The 21,904-nt window shown below is 37.8% G+C and overlaps 1 protein-coding gene across 2 annotated transcripts in view; it reads right to left on the bottom strand.

Annotated features, from left to right (window-relative positions):
* The window catches only part of NOL10 (nucleolar protein 10), a 54,585-nt gene that overhangs the window by 10,874 nt on the left and 21,807 nt on the right, over positions 1–21,904 (bottom strand). For both annotated transcript variants that reach the window (XM_030037472.2, XM_030037473.2), the window contains 4 exons: positions 3,611–3,737; positions 1,870–1,949; positions 1,601–1,699; positions 872–961 (listed from right to left, as the gene is read on the bottom strand). In XM_030037472.2, coding sequence (XP_029893332.1) covers positions 872–961; positions 1,601–1,699; positions 1,870–1,949; positions 3,611–3,737 — 396 coding nt within the window. The remainder of the gene's footprint in view (positions 1–871; positions 962–1,600; positions 1,700–1,869; positions 1,950–3,610; positions 3,738–21,904) is intronic.

Here is a 21,904-nt window from a genome sequence, read left to right as displayed (position 1 = left end):
TCTAATGCCATTTCAGGAAAATAACCAGAATATGCATTTTTACACATACTCTTTTTAGTCCACTTAATAATACAATTTATATGCACTCCTAGACAAATCAGCCCCCATTTATTGAACTTGTATTTCCATCCTAACACTGGCTTAGTCTGCATTTAAGGTTTTACCACCACCTACTTTTCCAGTAGTTCATGCTTCCTAGTAACTGTAACACACAGGATTTCATTAGATGCCACAGGAAGATAATGCCTGCCTTTCACGAATGCTACAGGCCTGTGAGAATGATCACCTATGAAGTGCTACCTACAGAACCCTCCCCCACACCCCGATACTAAACATTAACTCATTTGGTCATTTAGACTTCGCTTAGGATAAAGATTGATTATTTTGAACATCAGGAAGAATTCCGGTTGCATAAGAGCAAACCATTTTGGCTATTTTATAAAATGTAGTCAACTGTGCGTACAAAGACAGGCAATTGTATCTTCAGTTTTACAGATAACATCTATCTTGTCATGGTCACCACCAAGATACCAACAAATGCAAACAACAGGTCTTTTTTGAACAACTTTGGTATTGACTCTGCATTTAGCTAGCTTCTGGAGTCCTGTGAAGCCCATATCACTTCACAGTGAATATTTCATCATTTTAAGCTTTAAGTTACTACATGGCCTTTTTGGTACTGCAGCTACAGTGAAGTACACCTTAAAGCCACCTACTAGAATAAGTTATTTATGAGAAACAGAAACAATGGAACTTTGAATCTGTTTGGCCAGATAACAAAAAAAGCCCCAACAACAAAAAAAAAATCAATACTGTAAGCATTACTATTTCTGTGATCCCAGTTAGAGAAGTCTCCAAAACAAAAGCTCACCTTCTGTTTCCTTTTTTTAGTAACCTGTTGCTCTTCTCCTTCTTCTTCAATCAGTTTGAGTGCAAGCTCCTTATTGACTTTTGGAAGTTTCTAAAGAGAGGAAAGCAACTAATCAGTAAATTACTCTTTTACACACGCAAACCCCTATATGCATTACATTCTTAAGTGTGGTGAAGAGAGTATTCTTATTCATTCTTCTAACTCTTGCTGAAAAGCTCCTTGACTGGTTCCAAATATTTCTAGGTATTAGTTAAGCAACAGCACTTGAAGAAAATTTAACCAGAACTTCTGTATCATTTTTTCCTTGTAATGCATCAGCTTTAGTACTTTAAAAGCAATTATTTTTCCTTGTATGTTGAACAAATTCAATCTAGAAAGCTACTAGTTACAAACGCAATACTATTTTTATATTCTCTTTCCAGAGTTATCCAGTGTTTTAATGGCTTAAATCATTTAGTTCAATGAAAGAAGTAGAAACTGCAAGTTTTACCAGTGGGTTACTCACTCAAGTGGCAAATGTGAGCTGCTCTTTTACAGCTTTCTCATCTGTGGGGATCACATGCATGGGAATTTTATGGTTCCATTCAAAAAGTTCTATAAATTACTTTGTGTCTCTGATGATAAACAGAATCAAGTCCTAAGTCATTACATCTCTGAGATACACTTAAGAATATATTACTCTTTGTGAATAGTTTTCCCAGAACTATACTCATTGTTTACAGGATTTACCTTTAGTTGAACTCTCTGTGCACGTGTTTCTTCTATCTTCTGCCTTATTTTCTCTCTTCTGTATTCTTCATAGGCAAAGGGGTTGGCCATCATTTTTGCCTTTGAACAAGCAGGAGGAAGTAAAAAGAAAATACCATAAATACAAGAGACAGTCCGTTTTTTGGAGGAAAAAACCCCCACAAAACAAAAACCACCACCCCCCCACCAAAAACCCAACACACATATTTTATTGTTAAGAGTAAAAATTGACAAAGATCAGCCTTATTTACCTTATGATAAAGTCTTATGTCCATGAAAAAGCCATGCATATATGCTCTGAGCAATGATGATCCAATGAGATGAGAAAGGCCTGGGAAAAAAGTTACAGAGGAATTCAAAGAGCTTTCATATACAAAGAATTCCTATTCCAAGCTAGCCACTTCACTTACCTGATTCAAGACAAACAAGCACTGCTAATGCAACACATCAATCTAACAGTCACATCCATTACGTAAAGACTAAGTAAAAACATTAAAAAAAAAAAAAAAATCAGTTTGGCCAGCAAGAAATTCAAGCTTCTTCAGAACAAGAAAATCCATTTTTCTTGTCATAACACATGTTACTGTGCGCTTTTTAAAAACACCCACATGTACTACGCTCCTTAAAAGTTCATGAAGAAAAATTCCGAGAGGATTTTTTTGGAAGTCCATAGGTGTTTGACAATCACTTTTTTAGTGTGGTATAGAGATGTTTTTAATTAAAGAGTTTTGCCTTGGGTCACTATCTTTGAAGAATCAACATGTTGGAAAAAAATACAGTACCACATCAGGTGATAAAACTGTCACCCTAGGCCCTAACCTAAGTAAAAATGAAAATACTTAACAGTTCTCTGATTTTCCTTCCATGTATCTTCACGAAATTCCAGGACTGAGAAAAGGAAAAGCTTTTTATAGCAAAGTATCCTCTACAGACCCTGAATCTTTAGAAATTAAGAATTAATAAAATTCTTCTAGAACTAATTGCAAAAATACAGAAGTGAGAAACTGCTCCGCATCTCAGAAAGCAAAGTTGTTTCTAAAAATTTTGTTAACTGTTTGCAGGAAACAATCTTCCTGCATATTTCAAAATGAGAGTACCTCCAGCTAATGGTGAGTAATACAAAGAAACCCTAACATATGCAATATAGAATATCCCTTAAGCTGGTTCTTCATTTGAAAGCCTGCATCTATAGGGAAATGAATTTGATTAAGCTATAGTGAATTTAAAGCAGAATAAGTATTCCCAGTCAAGTCTCTGTGTAGATAACACTACATTACCTTATTCCCTTACAATTGGGATAGGGGTCTGTGAGCTACATTCAGACCATCTACTCTAGAACTCGTAAAGCTGAAGATGCAGGTGCTTTGGATGACCTCCTCCTTGTATGGCGTCCTGCCAGGCCAAACCCAACTCCCATATTCAGAGGTTAATTAAACTGGAGCAAAGCACTGCAATCAAAACACGCAGCAGACAGAAAAGGACTAACTACCTTGGGAGAAGCACGCCTACCTTCTCTGCTATATAACTTTCAGCATTCTAATTCCTTGAAACTCTGTTTCTATTAGCCCCAGAATGATTTGTGTTTTCTGGAAATCACTACATTCAAATAGGATAGCCTTTGGCAGATTTTGCTGTGAGTTCCACCACACTGTTTGAGCACCTCAAAAATATTTTGATAACTAAACCAACTTCTCTTCCTATGCCTTTCATTTAGTGTCTGAAAGCACACACAACAGATTCCTGGACAAATCAGCAAATATCAATCATCTTCACGGGATAAAAATCTGAGAAACACAAATACCCAGTGTTGCACTGGTTGGGAACATACAGCCATCAGTCTGGTATATTAATAACCAAGAAGACTGGAGGAAACTACTGCCAGTGACTTTCTAACAGTCCTCATATGTCACATCAAAATTATAACACTTATATGTGTAAATAATCAAAAACTGAACAAAGAAGTCAGCTAAAGAGGATATTCAACTGTTTTACCTAAATTTTCAAGGTCTTTTCTGGTAACGAATTTGTAATCATCATAAACTGTGCTCTCTGGATTCTCTTCCAGTTCTTCAGTCAAGCTGTCCAAGAAGGAACACCATTTTGGGGCAGGTCCTAAAACCTGTGGATATTATAGAAAGCTGTAACATTGTATATTCTTAGAGAAAAAAACCTACAGTTAGGCTTTCAACCTACTGTGTTGTAATGGAATAGAGAATGATTCCCTCTGAAATTAAAACAGACCTTAAAAGCAACAGCAGTCAGAGAACACAATTAAACCTATTGCTTGCATTACCAATAAGGAGTACTATAGATTATGCAAGTGTTATTTTAATTTAGGTCATTTATTTGAGACCAATGATCTAGAGGTTTCAGGTTTAACTGTTTCAAGTGGTCCCAGTCTGATTAATTTATTAAAAGCTCAGAGCCAAACATTATAGATAAAATTATGAACTAATTGCATTAGATAGTAACTAATCTGTAAAGCACTGTTGGATCTTGAACTCATTAGGTTCACTATGCAATCATGTTAAATGCTATTCTGCCCTATTTATTTTAATTAAACCACCACAGGTATATTTCATGTATTTTTATTCAACGATAAACCCAGACTGTATGAACAGAAAATAGGAAATACTAAAAAGCTTGCATATTTCCACCATGAGGCAAAGAATTTATTTGAACAATATTATGTTGCACTATCAATGTACTTTTCCATATAAGCTTCCTCCAATTTCCCAAGTTAACAATTAGCTCCCTTCACTTTTCCCTCCCACTGTTCTGATTGAAATTCCTCTCTATCCTGATGCATGCAGCCATACTCAACTGTTCCAGTACTATTATTTTAGTAGGTGAGTTAGCCGAATGGAAAAATCCAACGCTACATTTTTTTCTCTAGAGCAAATCATCTGACATTTTAGAACGTAAAGTGGCCAGTTAACTCCTAGAGTGGGACTTCGGATGAGGCTTCTGATTTGTTTGCTAAAAATTTATGTTAAAAACTCTGCAGTCAACACAACTACAAGAATGGTTGTGATTCAACGACATCATTTTAAGATCCTATTTGGTTATGGAAACAAGCAGAAGTGATTTTATGTATATAAAATACATATAGCTTGACATGATAGTGTGGTAACAGTATGAGATAATGCTGTTCATTTAAAGTGTGTTAATACTCATTCAAAAGTCTTCTTTTGAAGACAACTATCCACAAAAAATTGTAAAAATTGTATTCTAGACCATAATATTCTAGACTGTAACATTCCAGTATTCTACACCACTATTGTCTCTGTATCAAGTACAATTTATCTTGGTAAGATTTCAGAACTAGCTGAGAACCACAACATGCCAAATGAAAAACTGCACTTTTTTACAGTGCTGCATAGTTTATTCCAATTAGTAAGAGCTTCTAAGGAAAGACCCAGGATGTCACTAACAGGAAAGACTTTACCTACTTAATGAATTAATCAAATCCCTGTGTCTGCTCCAGTAATACTCAGCTTAAACACTACAAAACATTCATACTGACTTCTTACCAACATTGCAGAAGCTTTTCTCTCCATCCAGATTTTAAACTTTTCAGTCATTTCCCTCAAACCCACTTCTTCAAATCTAAATGCCAAACTTTCATATTAATAAGAAAGCAGTCTAGATATATTAAATGTACCACTGGTTTTCATGACATTCAAGAAATCAGTTATCTGTGCTTCATTACCAGAACATCAAAGCATGACTGGGGTGGAGGAATCTTCTCTGAAGTTTACCTATAGTTTTGTTTTGGATGAAACCGTTTGTCCTTCTTACAAAAAAGAAGTTGCTTACTAACTAAACAAAACTTCGCTTGTAACAAAATTTAAGTACAAGTTTCTCTGCTGAAGATTATTAGAAATGAGATTAGAGAATCCTTGACTCACGTCCATTCCCATTAAATAAAAAGTTCCCCTTCATTCCATCTTGCTGACACATGATGTAAAGATCTCTATCACTTCAATAAACCTTTTTCATCACTTCCACGTCTATGACACTACCTGCTCAAGCCTTACAAAGTGCACATTACTCATTAGAATTCAGGCCATTCCAAGCAGTTAGGGTAATCCCCCCATGGGATCCTTACTGGTGTAAATCTTTGAATGTATAAATAAAGCAGAAGTCTCACAAATGAGGGGAAAACAGTTAACCTGCTCTTCAGCTGTAGCTCCACTCACTGTTCCAAGTATCCCTGTACTCAAAACCTGATACTGAGAGTAAGACCTTTCATAGCACGTAACTTGTGCCATGAAAAACACAAAAAACACATAAAACCAAAAGACCCGATTATTTGTTATAATCTGTGGAGTGAGTTGGATGATCAGATCATAGAAAACAAGGCGGGGGGGGGGGGGGGGGGGGATAAGATAATTAACGGAAAAAAGCAGCGACAGAATACCAGGAAAAAATAGAAAGTCCAACCATTATTCAAATTTCACATGTAAACTGACAGAAAGGAAAACCCTACAGAGATGTCTGTGTATGTTTTATTGCCTTATTTCCCTCTCTCCCACCCTACTGAAACCACTTGCCTACCTATTCTAAGACACGTTAGGAGCTTTGCTTTGTATGTTAAAACAGAACACTTTTTAAAGCTTAGGAAGAAATTTAAAGATAGTAAAGGCAAACAATACCAGCCACAATGACAAAAACATAAACAAGAAGTGTCCTTCTCTCGCAATAGTAATTCTTCACAGAATTTAATTGCCACTGCATTTTAACTGCGAGTTTAATGCTCCTCTCTCACCCACTGTCAACCAACAGACGTCCCAGGACGGTGCCGAGAGCAGTCTGAAATGGCAGGCTCCGCCATCCCTGTGCCCAGGTACAAATGCGACAGTTCAGAGGGCTGGCCTGCACCTGGCCACCAAGGACGGGGCGGATGGGTGGTGAATCCTGCCTCCCCCCCCCAGCTCCCAGGTTTCCATACAGCGGGTGCGCAGCAGCACAGGTGGGACCCCTCGGGACCCCTGCCACCACCTCAGCCTGCTGTGCAGTACCCGCCAAAACCAGCAAAACAGCCACAAAGGTGTGGAGTTTGGGTAGGCTAATTAATATACTTGTCGATTTTGATTGGGAACGTACAATTCTACCGCATCTAAGGGAGAAAAAAGCACTGGAATTCACAGCAAGAATAAGAAAATGTTATTGAGGTAGGTAATCACATGCAATCAAACTGACAGATCTCATTTTTAAAATATTTATGATATACCAAATAGGTTTCCCTGCAAGTTTTAGAAAAGTTGCACACAGCTAATGGGAAAATCATTATTAAATGAGTGCACATCTACACTCGGCTTTTACTCAAGTATTTCTTAGGACAGGAAAACCAGACATCATCACCAACAGTGACCAAACCTATATTTTTGCTATTTTCATTATTATTCTATTTTTAGTAGGATAACCACTTCTCGAGACAATTTCCTCCAACTGCTGGTGAAAGTCAAGACGACTGCCTTTGAAAATATTTTTGCCTAAGAACAGAGCAGCCTCGCCTGCAGGCTGGGCTCCGCTGGCAGCAAGCTGGGTGGGCTGCTCCTCCTCTCCTCCCCTCCCGGCGCTCTCCTCAACCGACCGGGAACTGCACCCATGAGGTGATCAGAACACGGTTATCCCACATCGTGTCCCACCACCACGCTGCAAGACGGAGTGGCGGCTGGGTCACGCCGGGCCGGAGACGAGGAGCAGCCAGGCAGCGCGGCCCCCTCCTCCCCACGGGCAAGCCACGCGGCCGGACTTAGGACAGGGGCCTTCCCGCCGCGGCACACAGCCAACGCGGACACCTCGCCATTGCCTTTCCTGCCTCATACCAAGGCATGAGAAGCAAAGATGTGGACTTTATAATTATTAGTTTTGTGCCTTCTAATGCCAAAGTTTTGTTAGTACACATTAGAATGTCTTTTCTTCTTTAACTTTAGATGCAGAAAACACAAAATATGATGAGTAATCAAGCATGCAACTGAGCAGAGACAAGTGCAAGGCCAAACTGTTCAAGAAAAGGGAGAGAAAAATGTTCACAGAAAAATATTTTTTAAATATTGTAAAATAACTGCAAAAACCACAGTTCTTTGTATTCTATTTTATAAGACGTTTAACTTAATAGTCCTGTAGCAGCACAAATCTTATGCGGCACAGCTCTGCAATGCCCTGCACTTACAGCCATGCCTAACTCCTGAGAAATTCTGTAAAAAGTATCATCCCGTCATCGGCCCGTAATTCCCCTGAAATTAATGAACCCTAGGACAGAGTAGGTATTGCTCCCAACCCACAAGAGATATTCCTTATCTTGAATCTGGAACAGCCAGCACCGCAGAGCCCTTAGAGCCACAGAAAAACTGAGTCTAATCCTAACTAGTATTAAACATGCTCAACGACTTAAAAGAAGCCCAGGATGTGTAGGAGATTCCAGAGTCAGATGTCACGAGATTTAAATTAAACGACTTTGAACGCACATACAGACATATGTTAAGTATGTGTTTGAAGGTTTCAGGGACCAGTTCTACACCAGTGAAGTGAACAGTTGCTCTTTTCTCAGGGAGTCAAAACAGGTTCCAAAATCTATTCTTCAGGTTATTAAATAGTAAGTCCCTGGAGGATTTCCTACAAGGCAGTGATAAACTCGTCAGCTGTAAATAAGATGCCAAAATATATTAAGACTCAACCAGCAGAAACTCCTCCCAACTTTCACTGATGTATTTTAGCAATCAAAAATATGCAAAATGTTCACAGACAGTATAAATCAGGTTTGAAAATAATTAACTAGACTTGCAAAGTTTACACTGCCTGAATTCCCTCTAGAAGACTAACTTAATGTATGTGGACATCATTCAACGAGACACTTCCAAAGACTTTGGAAAGCAGAAGTATAAGCTGCCGTGGCTGTACAAGACAGCAACAGCCAGCATCAGAGAAACTCCAGTTTCACAAGAATTAACGTTAATGCCGTATCATGCCATACCATAATAATACGGTTAATAACAAATAAGTATGAAAATACATCACAACATTGCTCTTTCGTAACTTATTTTGGAAGTAAAACCTTCTTTCAAAAATCTTCAAATTGTTTGTTGTGGTACCTCCTATGGATTTTAAGTTAGACTCTAAGACCTTTATCAGGTAGCAAAAATGTACTAGTTAAATCATTCACTGCCATATTATTTGAATAATGTCAATTAGAACAAAAATAGCATATTTTTAAGGCCTTCAACAGAGCTCTGGGTACAGTGTATTGTGCAAAATAGTAAGACAAGAATTTTAATGACTGTAAGGCAAGATAGGAACCGGCTAATGAGAAATAGTTTATGCTGAAAGGGGTGTTACTGCACAGGAAGTAGGTTGCAAGTGAAGCTCCAAGGACTATCCTGTTAAATATTTTCAGTAATGACTGCCACATATAGTAGGAAAATGCCAGTAAAATCTGCTGATGACACAGCACAAAAGAAGGGTCAAAATCTCTCAGGGAAAAAAGCTACCTTGACAACTAAGATGCTGGAAATTGGAGGAAATGGATAGCCAATCGCTATCAGCTGTGAAGAACAGAATAGGAAAAAATGATACCAACTGATCACACGACAATAAAATACTCATATAAAGCCATTGTATTAGCATAGGATAGGAATGACTCAGTGGAGAGATCTTGTACAACTCCAGGCAATAATATTCAGCATACGTGAATGCAAACTGTAGCAAGTACAGTGAAAGGCTGCTAGGATGATTTCTGGAACAGTAACGCTTGCACAAGAGTAAATACATGCAAAGTTATCACAGTGACACTGTAAATTAGAAAAGTTAGCTAAGCATCAAAGGAATGTGACTCTTGAACAGCCTGTTAACAGAGATAATGAGGAAGAAACAAACAACTAATTTTCAGATCAAATCTGACATATTCATGGAAAAGATTATACAATCTGATTGCTTGTGACACGATGGGACTAGACTCCCATGATCCAAGCAAGCTCCTCCATTCCTCTATTCCCATTAAAAAAACCAACCAAACAAACAAAAAAAACCCAACAAAAAAAACCAAAACAAACCCAAACTTAAAGCACTTTAACAGAGATTCTTTTCTAGTTTATAATTTCTTTAAATTAAATATATTTTATACATATGACTCAATGACTTCATGTACATATTTACCTGTAGGAGACAAAAATTATTCTTTGGAGGCGACAAAGAATAATAATAATAAAATATTAATTTTGGTGGTTTTTTTTTTTAATAAAATGGCACAATAAAAGCATTTTAAGCTTTTAACAGGACACATTTGCTGCAGAAAGCAAATGCACATCTATGCATACATGTTCTCAGCTTCAATCACACCATTTAACAGGAGAAGGAGATTACAGAAGGTCTAATGAGGGAGGAGGAAAAAATGGGTGATCCCCAGGGTGTGGGCAGTGATTGAAATGTGCAATTGTGTTTTAAACATAATTAGCTCCCTAATTGCATAGCCAAGTTTAATTAATGCAATTACATGAGTAATTAATTACTATTCATTTTAAGAGTACTGTTTTCAGTGTTTTGTTCTCTCATTTTAAGAATTAGACCGATCTCAATATGTAATAACTTTGAAAAGTTTCCATCTATATGCATTGAAAAGGCAAGAGAAGAAAGAACACCTTTTTGTACCTCATTAGCAGTCAAGGTTACATCAATTGCAATTGGTAACTCTCAAAAATCAGATGGATTATTTCTAGCTTGTAGGCATGAAAAGTTGTGGCTCTCCATTCTTGTTTCTGTGCTTTTGGGCTTCAGTCATACCCAGCCCAAGAGATTCAGAGAGCCCAGGAAATTTGCTTGTGTTAGAAAGGAGCCTTGGGATCACGTTACCTTGTTATGTTTTTATCTACATTTCCATATACAGTGTTTCCCTTAGCAACCAACATGCTCCAAACAATTTGTGATTTTGAATTTTATTCTGCCATTCCTTTCTAATCTACTTTCTCCCTATGAACGGTCTACAATCAACTCCAATTGTGCCCTGTTAATCTCATGAGTAATCCCATTTAGTGTACTGAATAAAATTCTTTAATTCTCTAAATTAAATGAGTTTTGGGAATAAACTCCAAACAAATCTCCCATATATTTTCATTTTTCATAATTTCATGCCTTCATTCACCCTACATTATACGGTGTAGATTTCATGCTTTTATGGCCATCAAGTAGCTCACTGGAGTACAGCTATGACCAAGAGAGACTGAACAGCACATTTTTCTTTTTCGGCATACTACTGACAACAGCATTGCATTTGGTTTTAAGCCCACACACTCATAAATTTTACTGAACTATACAACGAATTGGCTCTTTCTCTCATCCTAACTCCAGCGCATCCAGACATTTTTGGCAGATTCATTAATCAGAGAGGTTGGTTTTCGTACCTTTCACTATGCTATGGAAGCTGCCAAATCAACAATTTAGAGGTTTTACTCCTTAGAGAGCATGTTCAAGGAAACGTTGCTTTTAAGATCTTCCCAGTGTTAAACAAAAACTGCTGCAGGAACTTGCACACATCTTCTAGGAATGAGATACTAAATCTTTCTGCCCTGGTAGTTATCAGATAGTAAGTACTTCTTTTTCTAATCCTAAGCAGTTTGGTTTTATAGTGTTGTGTTTGTTTTTTTTTTTTTTTTTAAATCTCATATTCTCTGGTCTGACAGGTATTACAGTCAGTTAACCAGTCACAGGTCTGCTCTCACTGTAAGGGTCTTCTTGGTGAAGCCATCATCTTTCAAAGGAGGCAACAGTCCTATTGGTCATATTGTTGGGGAAGAAAATGCCCTCCAAGACAGGAGCAACAAATAATATTTCAGCAAAGAAAGTTACTCCTTAAAATTGTAAATAAATTTAGCAGAATAGTTTTCTTCCTCACAAGACAGGAAGAAAAAGGGACACTTCTCACAAGCCATCTGTAACTTACCAGCCATGGCATTAAGAGTAAGGAGTCTGATGCTCTCACCAATGTCCCTGTCATGTTCTGACATGCTGACATACACAAAAGATAAAACACTCGTCACTATTGCCATGGAACTTTTTATCAGACTCCCTGCACATTTTAGGTCTTTAGACAACTGGAGCCGAGACAATTTGAGGTCAGAAAAATAGATAAAAACTTGAAGTACAAGAATGCACTACTTTCTCATTAAGTCAACTTATCAAATGAAGCTCAAGCGGTAAGGAGAGAGTGACTTCTCAAAGGATGTTACAAGCACGACCTGCTTCAAGCACTTTCCCATAAATATCAGCTGGAAATGAATTAAAAGTTCCTGAAAGTCTGCTCTTATTCTAATACAGCAGCTTCTATAGCATATCTGCTGTAATAATAGACACTTAAATACTGTGCAATAAGTTCAGCTGAGACTCACTTCACAGGATTTATTTAGCTATGAACATCTGCTGATAGTCTGTTTCTTTATCCATGAAAAAAAAAGGTGCAGATCAGGTATGATCAGCTGATTTAATGTCTTGCTGATGATAAAAGGCAGCAACCACATTTTAGTTTGGCCATCCACACATCCCGTTCCCTACCACATCTGACTACGTGCTCTTACCAATTCCTTTGCATAGGTTCTGGCATTCGTTAGACCCTTCATGAAGCCAATTTACTGTTCAGTGACTCAATGGCACTGAACCAGCACAACCCCCTCCTCACAAACACACACACCTCCACATTTTATATGAAGTCTAACAAAAAAAAAAACCACCCTATCACGATACTCTTTGAAGAATAAATCCCTCACAAAGCTCTCCCCCTGCATTTACAATTGTGACTGCAGGGGAGGCAGAAAAGGCAATGGCAACTGGGAGACTTCGTAACTGCTGTGGCCTTTTTCTTACACAAGGAGAGAACTTCTACACAGCTTTCACCTGTTCCAACACGGTCAGAAATTTGTTTCTCAAAATATAATAGCACTTCTTGCAATACTAAAGGTATGGGCCATCGATGGACAAAAACTTGCACTACTAATAGAGATGAGAGTAACACATTCATTGATTTTAGTATGTAAATAATAGCCTCTAATTGCAATCTAAATTAACAGGTAAGAAGAACCAAGAATAAGCCAGAAATGCAAAATCCTGCCAAGTCCCCTTCTCCACTTCTCTGATGGGACAGGAAAATTCCCAACCGTCACACTGTGTGGGGACTTGCCCCTCATGCTTTTAAGTGGACAGGAACAACAGGGCTCTTACAGTACAAGCCAGATGCCAAGGAATGTTGCAGCATATATATCTTTACAGTCATGAAAACAAAACTTACTGTACTGGAGTTCAGAGCATGACCTGCATTTTAGAGAAATTTGAAGGATGCTACGGATATAAAGGTAACGGCAACTCCAGCTGTACGTCTACCTTACATAACTGACAAACTACTAGAAATCTAGGAACGTGTGAGCTTCTAATAACTCCCTATCATGGCAGCTTAATTGCTCTTTGCAAACCTGGGAGGAAGGCTGCTCTGTGAGTTTATACAACTACTGCCAGACAACACAAAGGGAAGGAAAGGCAACTACCTGTTGGGAATGTGCAACTCCTCCAGACAGATAATGAAGATAACCTCAGCATAAACCAACCTACTCTTTACAGAGCATAATGCTAGAGAGAGGAAATTTCATATAATATATGAAATAATTTTCTTTGAGTAGGAAACATCTTTCAAATATATATTTGAAAACTTTCATGTATTTGATGGTTTTATTTCTCTCTCAGGTTTGTGTGATAGAAGTCTTAAGTCCTCACAACTTTGTTAGTATTTTTGTATAAAATAGTCATAACTCACAACACATTTGGTTCACTACTGAGTGCAGCACAGATTACAATACAGATAAGCCACGAGTCACTTGCCTCTGCTTTCAAATATAATGAAATAAAGACTTAGTTGAAATTATCACAGAGAAAATTCTCACATGCTTTGTCTTTCCTGATCCAAAAGCTAAAAAAAAAAGACAGTAATTCTTATTACACACTGATAGACCATAGTATAGTGTAAAAATTCCTTTCAGCAATTACATCTTTTCATTATCTGTGACTGCTTCTCTCTTCACTGACTGAAGCTGAGCAACTGTACCTCTAAGTTTTCAGAAACCAGGTGAAGAATAGATGGCCCAAAGGAAGGAACAAGTGCAACTTAAGAAATAAAAAATACCTTTCAGATACTCAAGGCTTAAATTTTCTACCACTCAAAAAGGGGAGCACACTTCCCCCTCGAAACCTGTTTTCTTAAAATAGGAACTCAAGAACAGACGGTCCCACACTACCAATTGCTTGTGAAACAGTCACAACACTAAAAAACTTGTGAGTCTATCAACTGGCAGAGCAATCACCGTAATTCAGTAAAACTACTTTGCAGGGTTTTCTCCCCTGCTCTATGAAGGGTATGATGTAAACTATAAGAAAGTATATGGACTTAACAGTCAGCATGCTGCTATCTATTAAAAAATAATGAAGACATACTGCCTATCGTACTATCATCCACAACAGCAGTAAGCAGGGATCATACACCTTCATAATCTATACATGATGTTGAACTAGTACATCATCAGCACCAAAAACATCTCAAACAAGTTTTACAGGAAGATCAGAAATTGTTTCCTGATTATTGCACGTTGGTGTTTTCCTTCTATATATGCGTGATAAGTGGTACAGTGTCTCTCAGCCAGTGCATGGGAAATGGAGGATATCCTTTGTTGGGAATAAGCCCAGCATGTTACTTTTCAGTTTGAAAGTGTTTAGGTTAAAAGTAGGAAGCTCACATTTCTGTTTGTGAAGATAAACAACTTTTTTCCTATGCTTGTAAATACTGAGAGATAGGTAATATATCATTCACCAGGCATTCTTTTTATATTGTTTGCACAATTTTCTGTGTAAAGGATTAGACTGTTCTGGATGGAACACACAGTTCTAAAAGACTGATATACCAAAACTCAAAATTAGCTTAAAGGCCAAAGATGCACTCAAGTGTCTTTTTATTAATGGAAAGTTTTTTCTTTTAAACTTGGCAGCCCCAAAGCACAACTGTATATGCTACTTCATAACAATCCTGCTTTCCAGTCATTTCACAGTTCTCAAAATGAGCAAGCTAAGGTTAAAGACCAACATTTCCCATTCTATGTCATGACTACTATATTTCTATTTTACAACATTTTTTCCCAGGGAATGAAACGTTTTTCTACACTATATATTGTTTCAGGATAGAAAAAAAAATCTCTTAGCACAATTGAGTTTCATGGCTGCTTTCCACTTTACCTAAAACTTCTTAGGTAAGGGCTGTATTGAAGGCGATTAACAACAGTCTCCTAAAAAATACAGCCTCATCATATGAACTTCAAGACATGAGGCAGCAGTAATCCAGAATGGCCTAATACTGCCAATCAAAAGACATGAAAATGTCCTAAAAGAAATCAAAATCTCACACTCTAGTCCTAATCCATTCTATTAATGTCAAAACGACAGCTACAAATATACAAAGAACTGCATCATTTGCGTCATAGCTTTTGCCATGCAGAAGCCAGAAATCAGTTCAGAATATCTTTCTGTAACTCTTCACAGCACCCATAAACCATTTAAACAACAGCTAACTGGTCTTAAGGGCATGAAGTACAAGCTGTGGATAGGTGTTTCTTTCTAATTCTATCCCTACCATATAAAGACACAAGGGAGAAAAAAGACAATCAGTAGACCCAAAAATAATGAAAGGATGAGAAAGTTAAGACTTAGAGTGATAAAATTGTTCTGAAAGGCTATGACCATAGAGGTAAGTGTGGAGCGTGCCACACATGAGAAACCTCCCACATCTTTTAAAGTGAAAAATGACAGACTGTAAGGGTAGATATCTGATGATCATAACCCCTTGTACAGAACTAGTGAGAGCACTCTGTCACCAGGCTGAGACAAAATACTAATCTATTTCAGATAAATGCTTTTTCTGTCTGTGACTGAACTGAACACAACTTTTTGGTCAATTCAGTCACAAGTAGGTTTAGAAACAGCTAACCTGGAAACCTACAATCGAACCAAAGTATGTTCATCCTTAATTTACAATCCAGAATTGTTCCAAACTAGTATCAAGAAAGAAATAAAGGGGGTGAACTAAGGTATTAAAAAACTGCCTTCACTTGTATCTCCTTCAGTACAAGTTCGTAGAATTTGGTGCCTTAATCTGTGATTATGTTATCTGAGGATTAACTACTAAGGAAAAACTAGCTTTTTCTACAGTTTTTCTAAAACTTTCTTTCCTAAATCTAAGGAAAAAACATGGGTTTTTTTGAGGAATGAGCATTTTTGAGGCATATTCAAAACAAAAAGATGGTGATAAATAGTAATTAAACCAGGCAAGTAGAGGACCTAAAAAAAGGATAAACAAAATAATTTAAAATAGCATGTATGAAAGGAAAGAAATACCAGGAATGGCTGGTTAAGTTGAAAAGCCACCCAATTTGAAAATTCATAAATATTTCTAGCTATAAAGAGATCCACATATCCAAAGCAGGTATTGTATTAGAAACCAGACCCATTATAAAGATATTCTTGGAGAAACTGAATCATTGAGTAGGCAAGAAATACTTGCCCTTGAAACATTTCCAGTTTATAACTCCAACAACCCTGAACTAGGACAGTGCTAGGATATCAAATGATTTTTCCAAAACCACCTGAAAAGAAGCCAGAGACGCTCCAGGATTTATTTTTTCTTAAGGAGCTTAATATCTTCTCTACACCAAAAGTACATTGCTTCTAGCCTCAACAGGGAGTTTTCTGCCAAGACTGCAGGAAAGTAAAAAAAATCCAGAACACAGAATATTACACTCAATTAATTACACGCTTAATTGCTCTCTTCTTTTAACAGCCTAATGAATAGAGCAAGTTTCAGTTTCAGTATGTATATGTAGCCCAAAGTTTCAAGTCCAATAAAGGAGACAGGACTGATTTGAAATGTCTGTGCTAAGATCAGACATGTTCATGTAACCAGTAGTAAACACTCAGAATAAATAACACCTATGGCCCTTGCTTTCCACCCTGAGCATCCAGGAGCTAACATGTAGGGGGTTTTCTGTACAACCTGAAAAGAGAACATTATATGCCATGGAAGCTGACAGCTTCAATTAAACTTAAGAGAATCTGACACATCTTAGATCCCAGGCCAGTAGACCACCATGTGTCAGTGGAGCTTCTTCCTCTCTTCACTTCTTTGGCCAGGACCTGGTTGCACTATTGACTCAACTTACATTTCTGAGTCAGTAGACTGAAAAGTATCCCAAGGCACACACAACTTTCATTTCAACCTTCCCGAGGCACACATCAAAGTGATAGACCAGGAAGCCAGCTGGCAAGAAGTAGGTTCCAAATGTTTGCATAAACTGCAAGTTAACTATTAAACTACTGGCAAACAGCCCAATTCCAGTCAGAGGCACTTGCCCTCATTAAAGCCCAACAAAATAAAACAAAAACAAAGTCTCTAAGCTAAGCCACTCAAGATGTTACCTATGTAAAACAAACATTTCATTTTAACGGTCAGATTCAATTTGGCTTTTACTCACTCTCTGCACTGTGTACCTGCATAAGGCATCTTCTTGCCATTTAAAAGCAAACCTGCCTGCCCTTTCTAATAAACCAAAAATCACCTGATCACCTTCTTTCCCCTCTACTAACAGCTTTGCACACAAAAGAAATAACTGGGGTGATTTTTTTAAATTTTTTTTTAAGAAACGCATAGTTCTCTCAGACATTCCTAGTCTCAAATGTCATACCTATCTTGTTGAAAATTCTGCAGGAAAAGCTGATGCATGCCATTTCATTTACAGACAATATTATGATATCCGTTGTCAACTCTTTTATAATCCTGAAGTTCAAGAGTCATTTTTTGGTTTTGCAATGGAAATTTAGCTTTGGCATTAACAATGGAGAGAATGGGCACATGTACACAGATAATTCAGTCAGACATGAGCTCAGTCAGACCGTACTCCAAGCTGGCCGGACATGAGCCAGCTCTAGTTCACAATTCATGTAGCTGTGTTAGCACAGCACTGTGCCCACACTAATAAAACCTGCTGAGAGGCAGGGTATATTAGGCTGGGCACAGTCCTACACTGTCTGGCCAACTTCAATCAAGGACAGAGGATGCTGAGTCTGTCTGCACCCATCCACGTACATATGCACTCCTGCTCTGTAAGACTCCGACTTCTGTGCATCTCTTCTCCTGAAGATTTTTTTCTTAGGTTGTAAACTAGAGGGCTAGTGCACAGCACCATACATTTGAGATTTTAAGTATCCTCCTTGACCATAGCCATGGTTAATTCCTTGTAGCTGTTCCAGTGAAGACTTAAAAAAAAAAAAAAAAAAAAAAAAAAAAAAAAAAAAAAGAGAGAGAGAGAGAATAATTACTAGCACTACAGGGCAATGAGGGTCTAGGGCAATCGAATGGATTCTATTTACACAAAAGTACTTCCAAGAACTCTGAAACACAACTGTCCTTTATAGTAGTAGCATTTCCCCCAGGCATTTATTCTGTTGTGGAATTCAAGAATTATAACTCAGTTCTTGTCAACATCTCAAAAACAGAGGATGCATTTTAAGTAGTATTCACGTCTATCTCAAAGTAAACAAACAAACAGAAAATTAAGCTATTCATTGGAAAAACAGTGAATCCTAGTTCTTAGAAAAAGCCAGAAAATGAGACTATGAAAAGAGATCAGGTAATACAGCAAATCACTAGTTCTTTAAAGTTTTGCTCCAAAGACACATGCAACTAAACTCATCTTCGCCTGTGCAAGGAATTACTGTGTTCCAAGGATGGAAAAAACCCATGTCTTACTAATCTACTGACACAGAAACCAAAGGACAGGTGTGCATCTTTGAGCTCAAATAACTAGCCCAAAAGATCAAGGAATAAAACTGTAGCATGAACACGTTAATAACATTGAGTTTTCCTTAATAACAAATGCCCTGGAGCAGCTTAAGGCTGACACAACCTCTCCATTTTATATTTTCTTAATTTAAAAAGGAGATTAAAAAAAACAAAACAGCCAACCAAAACAGATTTAGTGAGCGACATACTTGATTTTTCGGAAATGCAGTAAGAAACCATTCAATTATACAAAGCTATCTGTGCCAGCCCCTTCAGTCTTGCCCATAAAAAGGCAGACAGGATAAAAAAAGCCACTTACTAGAGCATGAGACTTCTTTGTTTCAGAGTAACTTCTCACCTATCCACTTTTACCTTTAACTTTTCTATTGTTTAAAATAAGCAATCCATGTTTTGAAATGAACTATAGATTGTTGACTAAAAAAAAAAAAAGTCATGACAGTATTTAAGATACGTATCTTCAGCAGCCTTCAAACTCAAAGCCATTGATGTGAACAGGAGTTTAGCTTATTCAAAAAGCAAATTTAGTAATTTTCTTATACACAACAGTATTTAAAAAATAGAACTCATATCTGCATTTATGCTTCAACATTCATCATTTGGGTCCATTTGTATACTCATGTGTCACTGTGAATGTAAAACCCATAAAAAGGTATGATCCAAACAAGTTCAGGCAGATTCAGGTACCAATAATCAGAGAACAGTGACAAAGAAAGATGGTTTAAGAAAAGATTTGTGTTAATTTTCATTAGAATAGCCTGCATGCTACAAAATTACTAGATAGTATTAGTCAATATTTAGGTTTGCAATAGTGCCTGTTAAGTGATCTGAAATCTAATATGGAGCATTTATATCTCTTAGCTAAAAATTACTTATCTGACTTCAGAAACATAAATTCAGTATTCACAAAGGATTCTACGAGAGTGAGATTTTTCAGAGAGTAAAAAAAAGTATTTTTCATTTTGGTTTACAGTATATGCAAGAATACTCAAAATACTACTGGCTACAAGTTCTAACAAACATTCATTGCTGGTGACAATCAAGACAATGAAATAATTTTTTGGCTCAGTGGCAATGTTGAATATGCACCTATAAAGTACTATAGCTGTAAAGTTCGCGTATCGCACACCTGCATGAAAAAAATCTCAGTGCACAATTTTCAGAGAGAAGCTGAACCTTACCCTTAGTGACAGAAGGAATGCTTTTTCCGTCTGAATTACTTAAATTGAGTAACTAGTCCATTCAAGTTTTAAAAACTCATCAGACTTTGAAAATCTGGGAGTTTGTCTTACCCAATCCATTAATTAAAAAGACGACAGACTAAAAAATGCTTGGAGAGCTATTCTTTAAGCCTTAAAAAGAACAAGGTAAATAGAAACAGTGTTCAGCTTCTAACTACAGCTAATACTTCGTCTTAAATACAAAAATATTTGTTGTCCCCCTGCCCTTTGTTATCCAAAGTATGGAACAGCTCCAGTTAACAAAATATAAGCTGGTTAGAGCTGAATTAGAGAAACAGATAATTTACATCTGAAGAACAACCCAACACAAATGACACACAAAGAACTCGTGTATAAAATTTTACCTTTCTTTAAATGCAAAAATCTAATAATACAAGTAAACATAACCAGACTACAGAATTGTTCAGAGGGGTATACTGTTGTGTTTAGACATGTACATACAACATATATACTATATATGTTCTATATATATACTGTATATATATACTGTCTATGCCACAAAGAAAAATCATCTAGTTCCAACCCCCCTGCCATGGGCAGGGACACTTTCCACTAGACCAGGTTGCTCAGATCCCTGTCCAACCTGGCCTTGAACACTTCCAGGGATGGGGCATCCACAGCCTCTCTGGGCAGCCTGTTCCAGTGCCTCACCACCCCCACAGTGAAGAACTTCTTCCTTACATCTAATCTAAATCTACCTTCTTTCAGTTTAAAGCCGTTACCCCTTGTCCTATCACTACATGCCCTTGTAAAAAGTCCTTCTCTGGCTTTCTTGTGGGCCCCCTTTAGGTACTGGAAGGCTGCAGTAAGGTCTCCCCAGAGCCTTCTCTTCTCCTGGCTGAACAACCCCAACTCTCTCAGCCTGTCCTCACAGGAGAGGTGCCCCAGCCCTCTGATCATCTTTGTGGCCCTCCTCTGGACTCGCTCCAACAGGTCCATGTCCTTCTTATGCTGGGGGCCCCAGACCTGAACACAGTACTCCATGTGGGGTCTCATGAGAACAGAGCAGAGGGGCAGAATCACCTCTCTCGACTTGCTGACCACACTTCCCTTGATGCGGCCCAGGATGCGACTGGCTTTCTGGGCTGTGAGTGCATACAGCTGGCTCATTCAGTTTTTCATCCACCAATACCCAATACCCCCAAGTCCTTCTCCTCAGGGCTGCTCTCAATCCACTCATCACCCAGCCTGTATTTGTGCTTGGGATTGCCGTGACCCACGTGCAGGACCTTGCACTTCACCGTGTTGAACTTCATGATGTTCGCACAGGCCTACCTCTCAAGCCTGTCAAGGTCTCTCTGGATGGCATCCCTTCCCTCCAGTGTGTTGACCGCACCACACAGCTTGGTGTGGTCACTGTAATGCCTTAAACGTAATCAAGATCATACAGGGGCAGGGAGGGGGCAGGCGGATGACAACAACCCAGAAATAAACTAAAGAAAATTACCTTACAATTAATTTAAAACTTATGATCTGAATGAAGACTTCTTGGCTGATTTAAAAAACAGTTAAAAAAATAGTTCAAAATTAACAACTCTTATAGTTTGTCCAGAATGTGAATGAAATGACTTAAGAACTGTGCACATTTTTAGAGTCTGGTCAGCTATTCTGCACATAACATTCGCATATATATCCTACTATTTATCTCCTACCAGGCCAAAAACCCCCTAGTGAATGCACTGTAAAATCAAAAACAAAAGAGTGAAATGCAGGTGTAGTTTTCTGTACCATAGCCTAACACCAGAAGGCTTGCTGTTAAGTCTCCCTAAAACCAACCTGCAGAGATATAACATAGAGTCAACCTACAGTTAAGCCCTTCAAGTGAAGAGCTTCTCAAGTGAAAAGCTGCAATTCAAGTAGGGCACTGAGCAGAAGCTACAGCCAAGAGCCATACTTGAAGCCACACAACAACATTTCTTTGCCAGAACGGAGAATATTTACTGTCATGACTCTGTCGCTATATATCACATTTTAAAGACAGTAATGAACTATTTCACAACAAAGCAAAATTATTATCTTGAAAGTAAGCTATATAGTCCCTATTGAAGAATTCTTTTCTGATCAGCTATCAAAAAACTACTTTTTCTGGCAAAGCTCCACTTGAATTTCCTACTGCCACCAGCCAGTTTTGGAACTAGTAGCAAAAGGCAAATTACTGGCTGTTTTTTC

This window comes from Aquila chrysaetos, chromosome 15 (assembly GCF_900496995.4).
Source record: "Aquila chrysaetos chrysaetos chromosome 15, bAquChr1.4, whole genome shotgun sequence".
Lineage (NCBI taxonomy): Eukaryota > Metazoa > Chordata > Aves > Accipitriformes > Accipitridae > Aquila > Aquila chrysaetos.
Note: the sequence above shows the minus strand (reverse complement) of the source record. Positions and strands in the feature narration are given on the sequence as shown.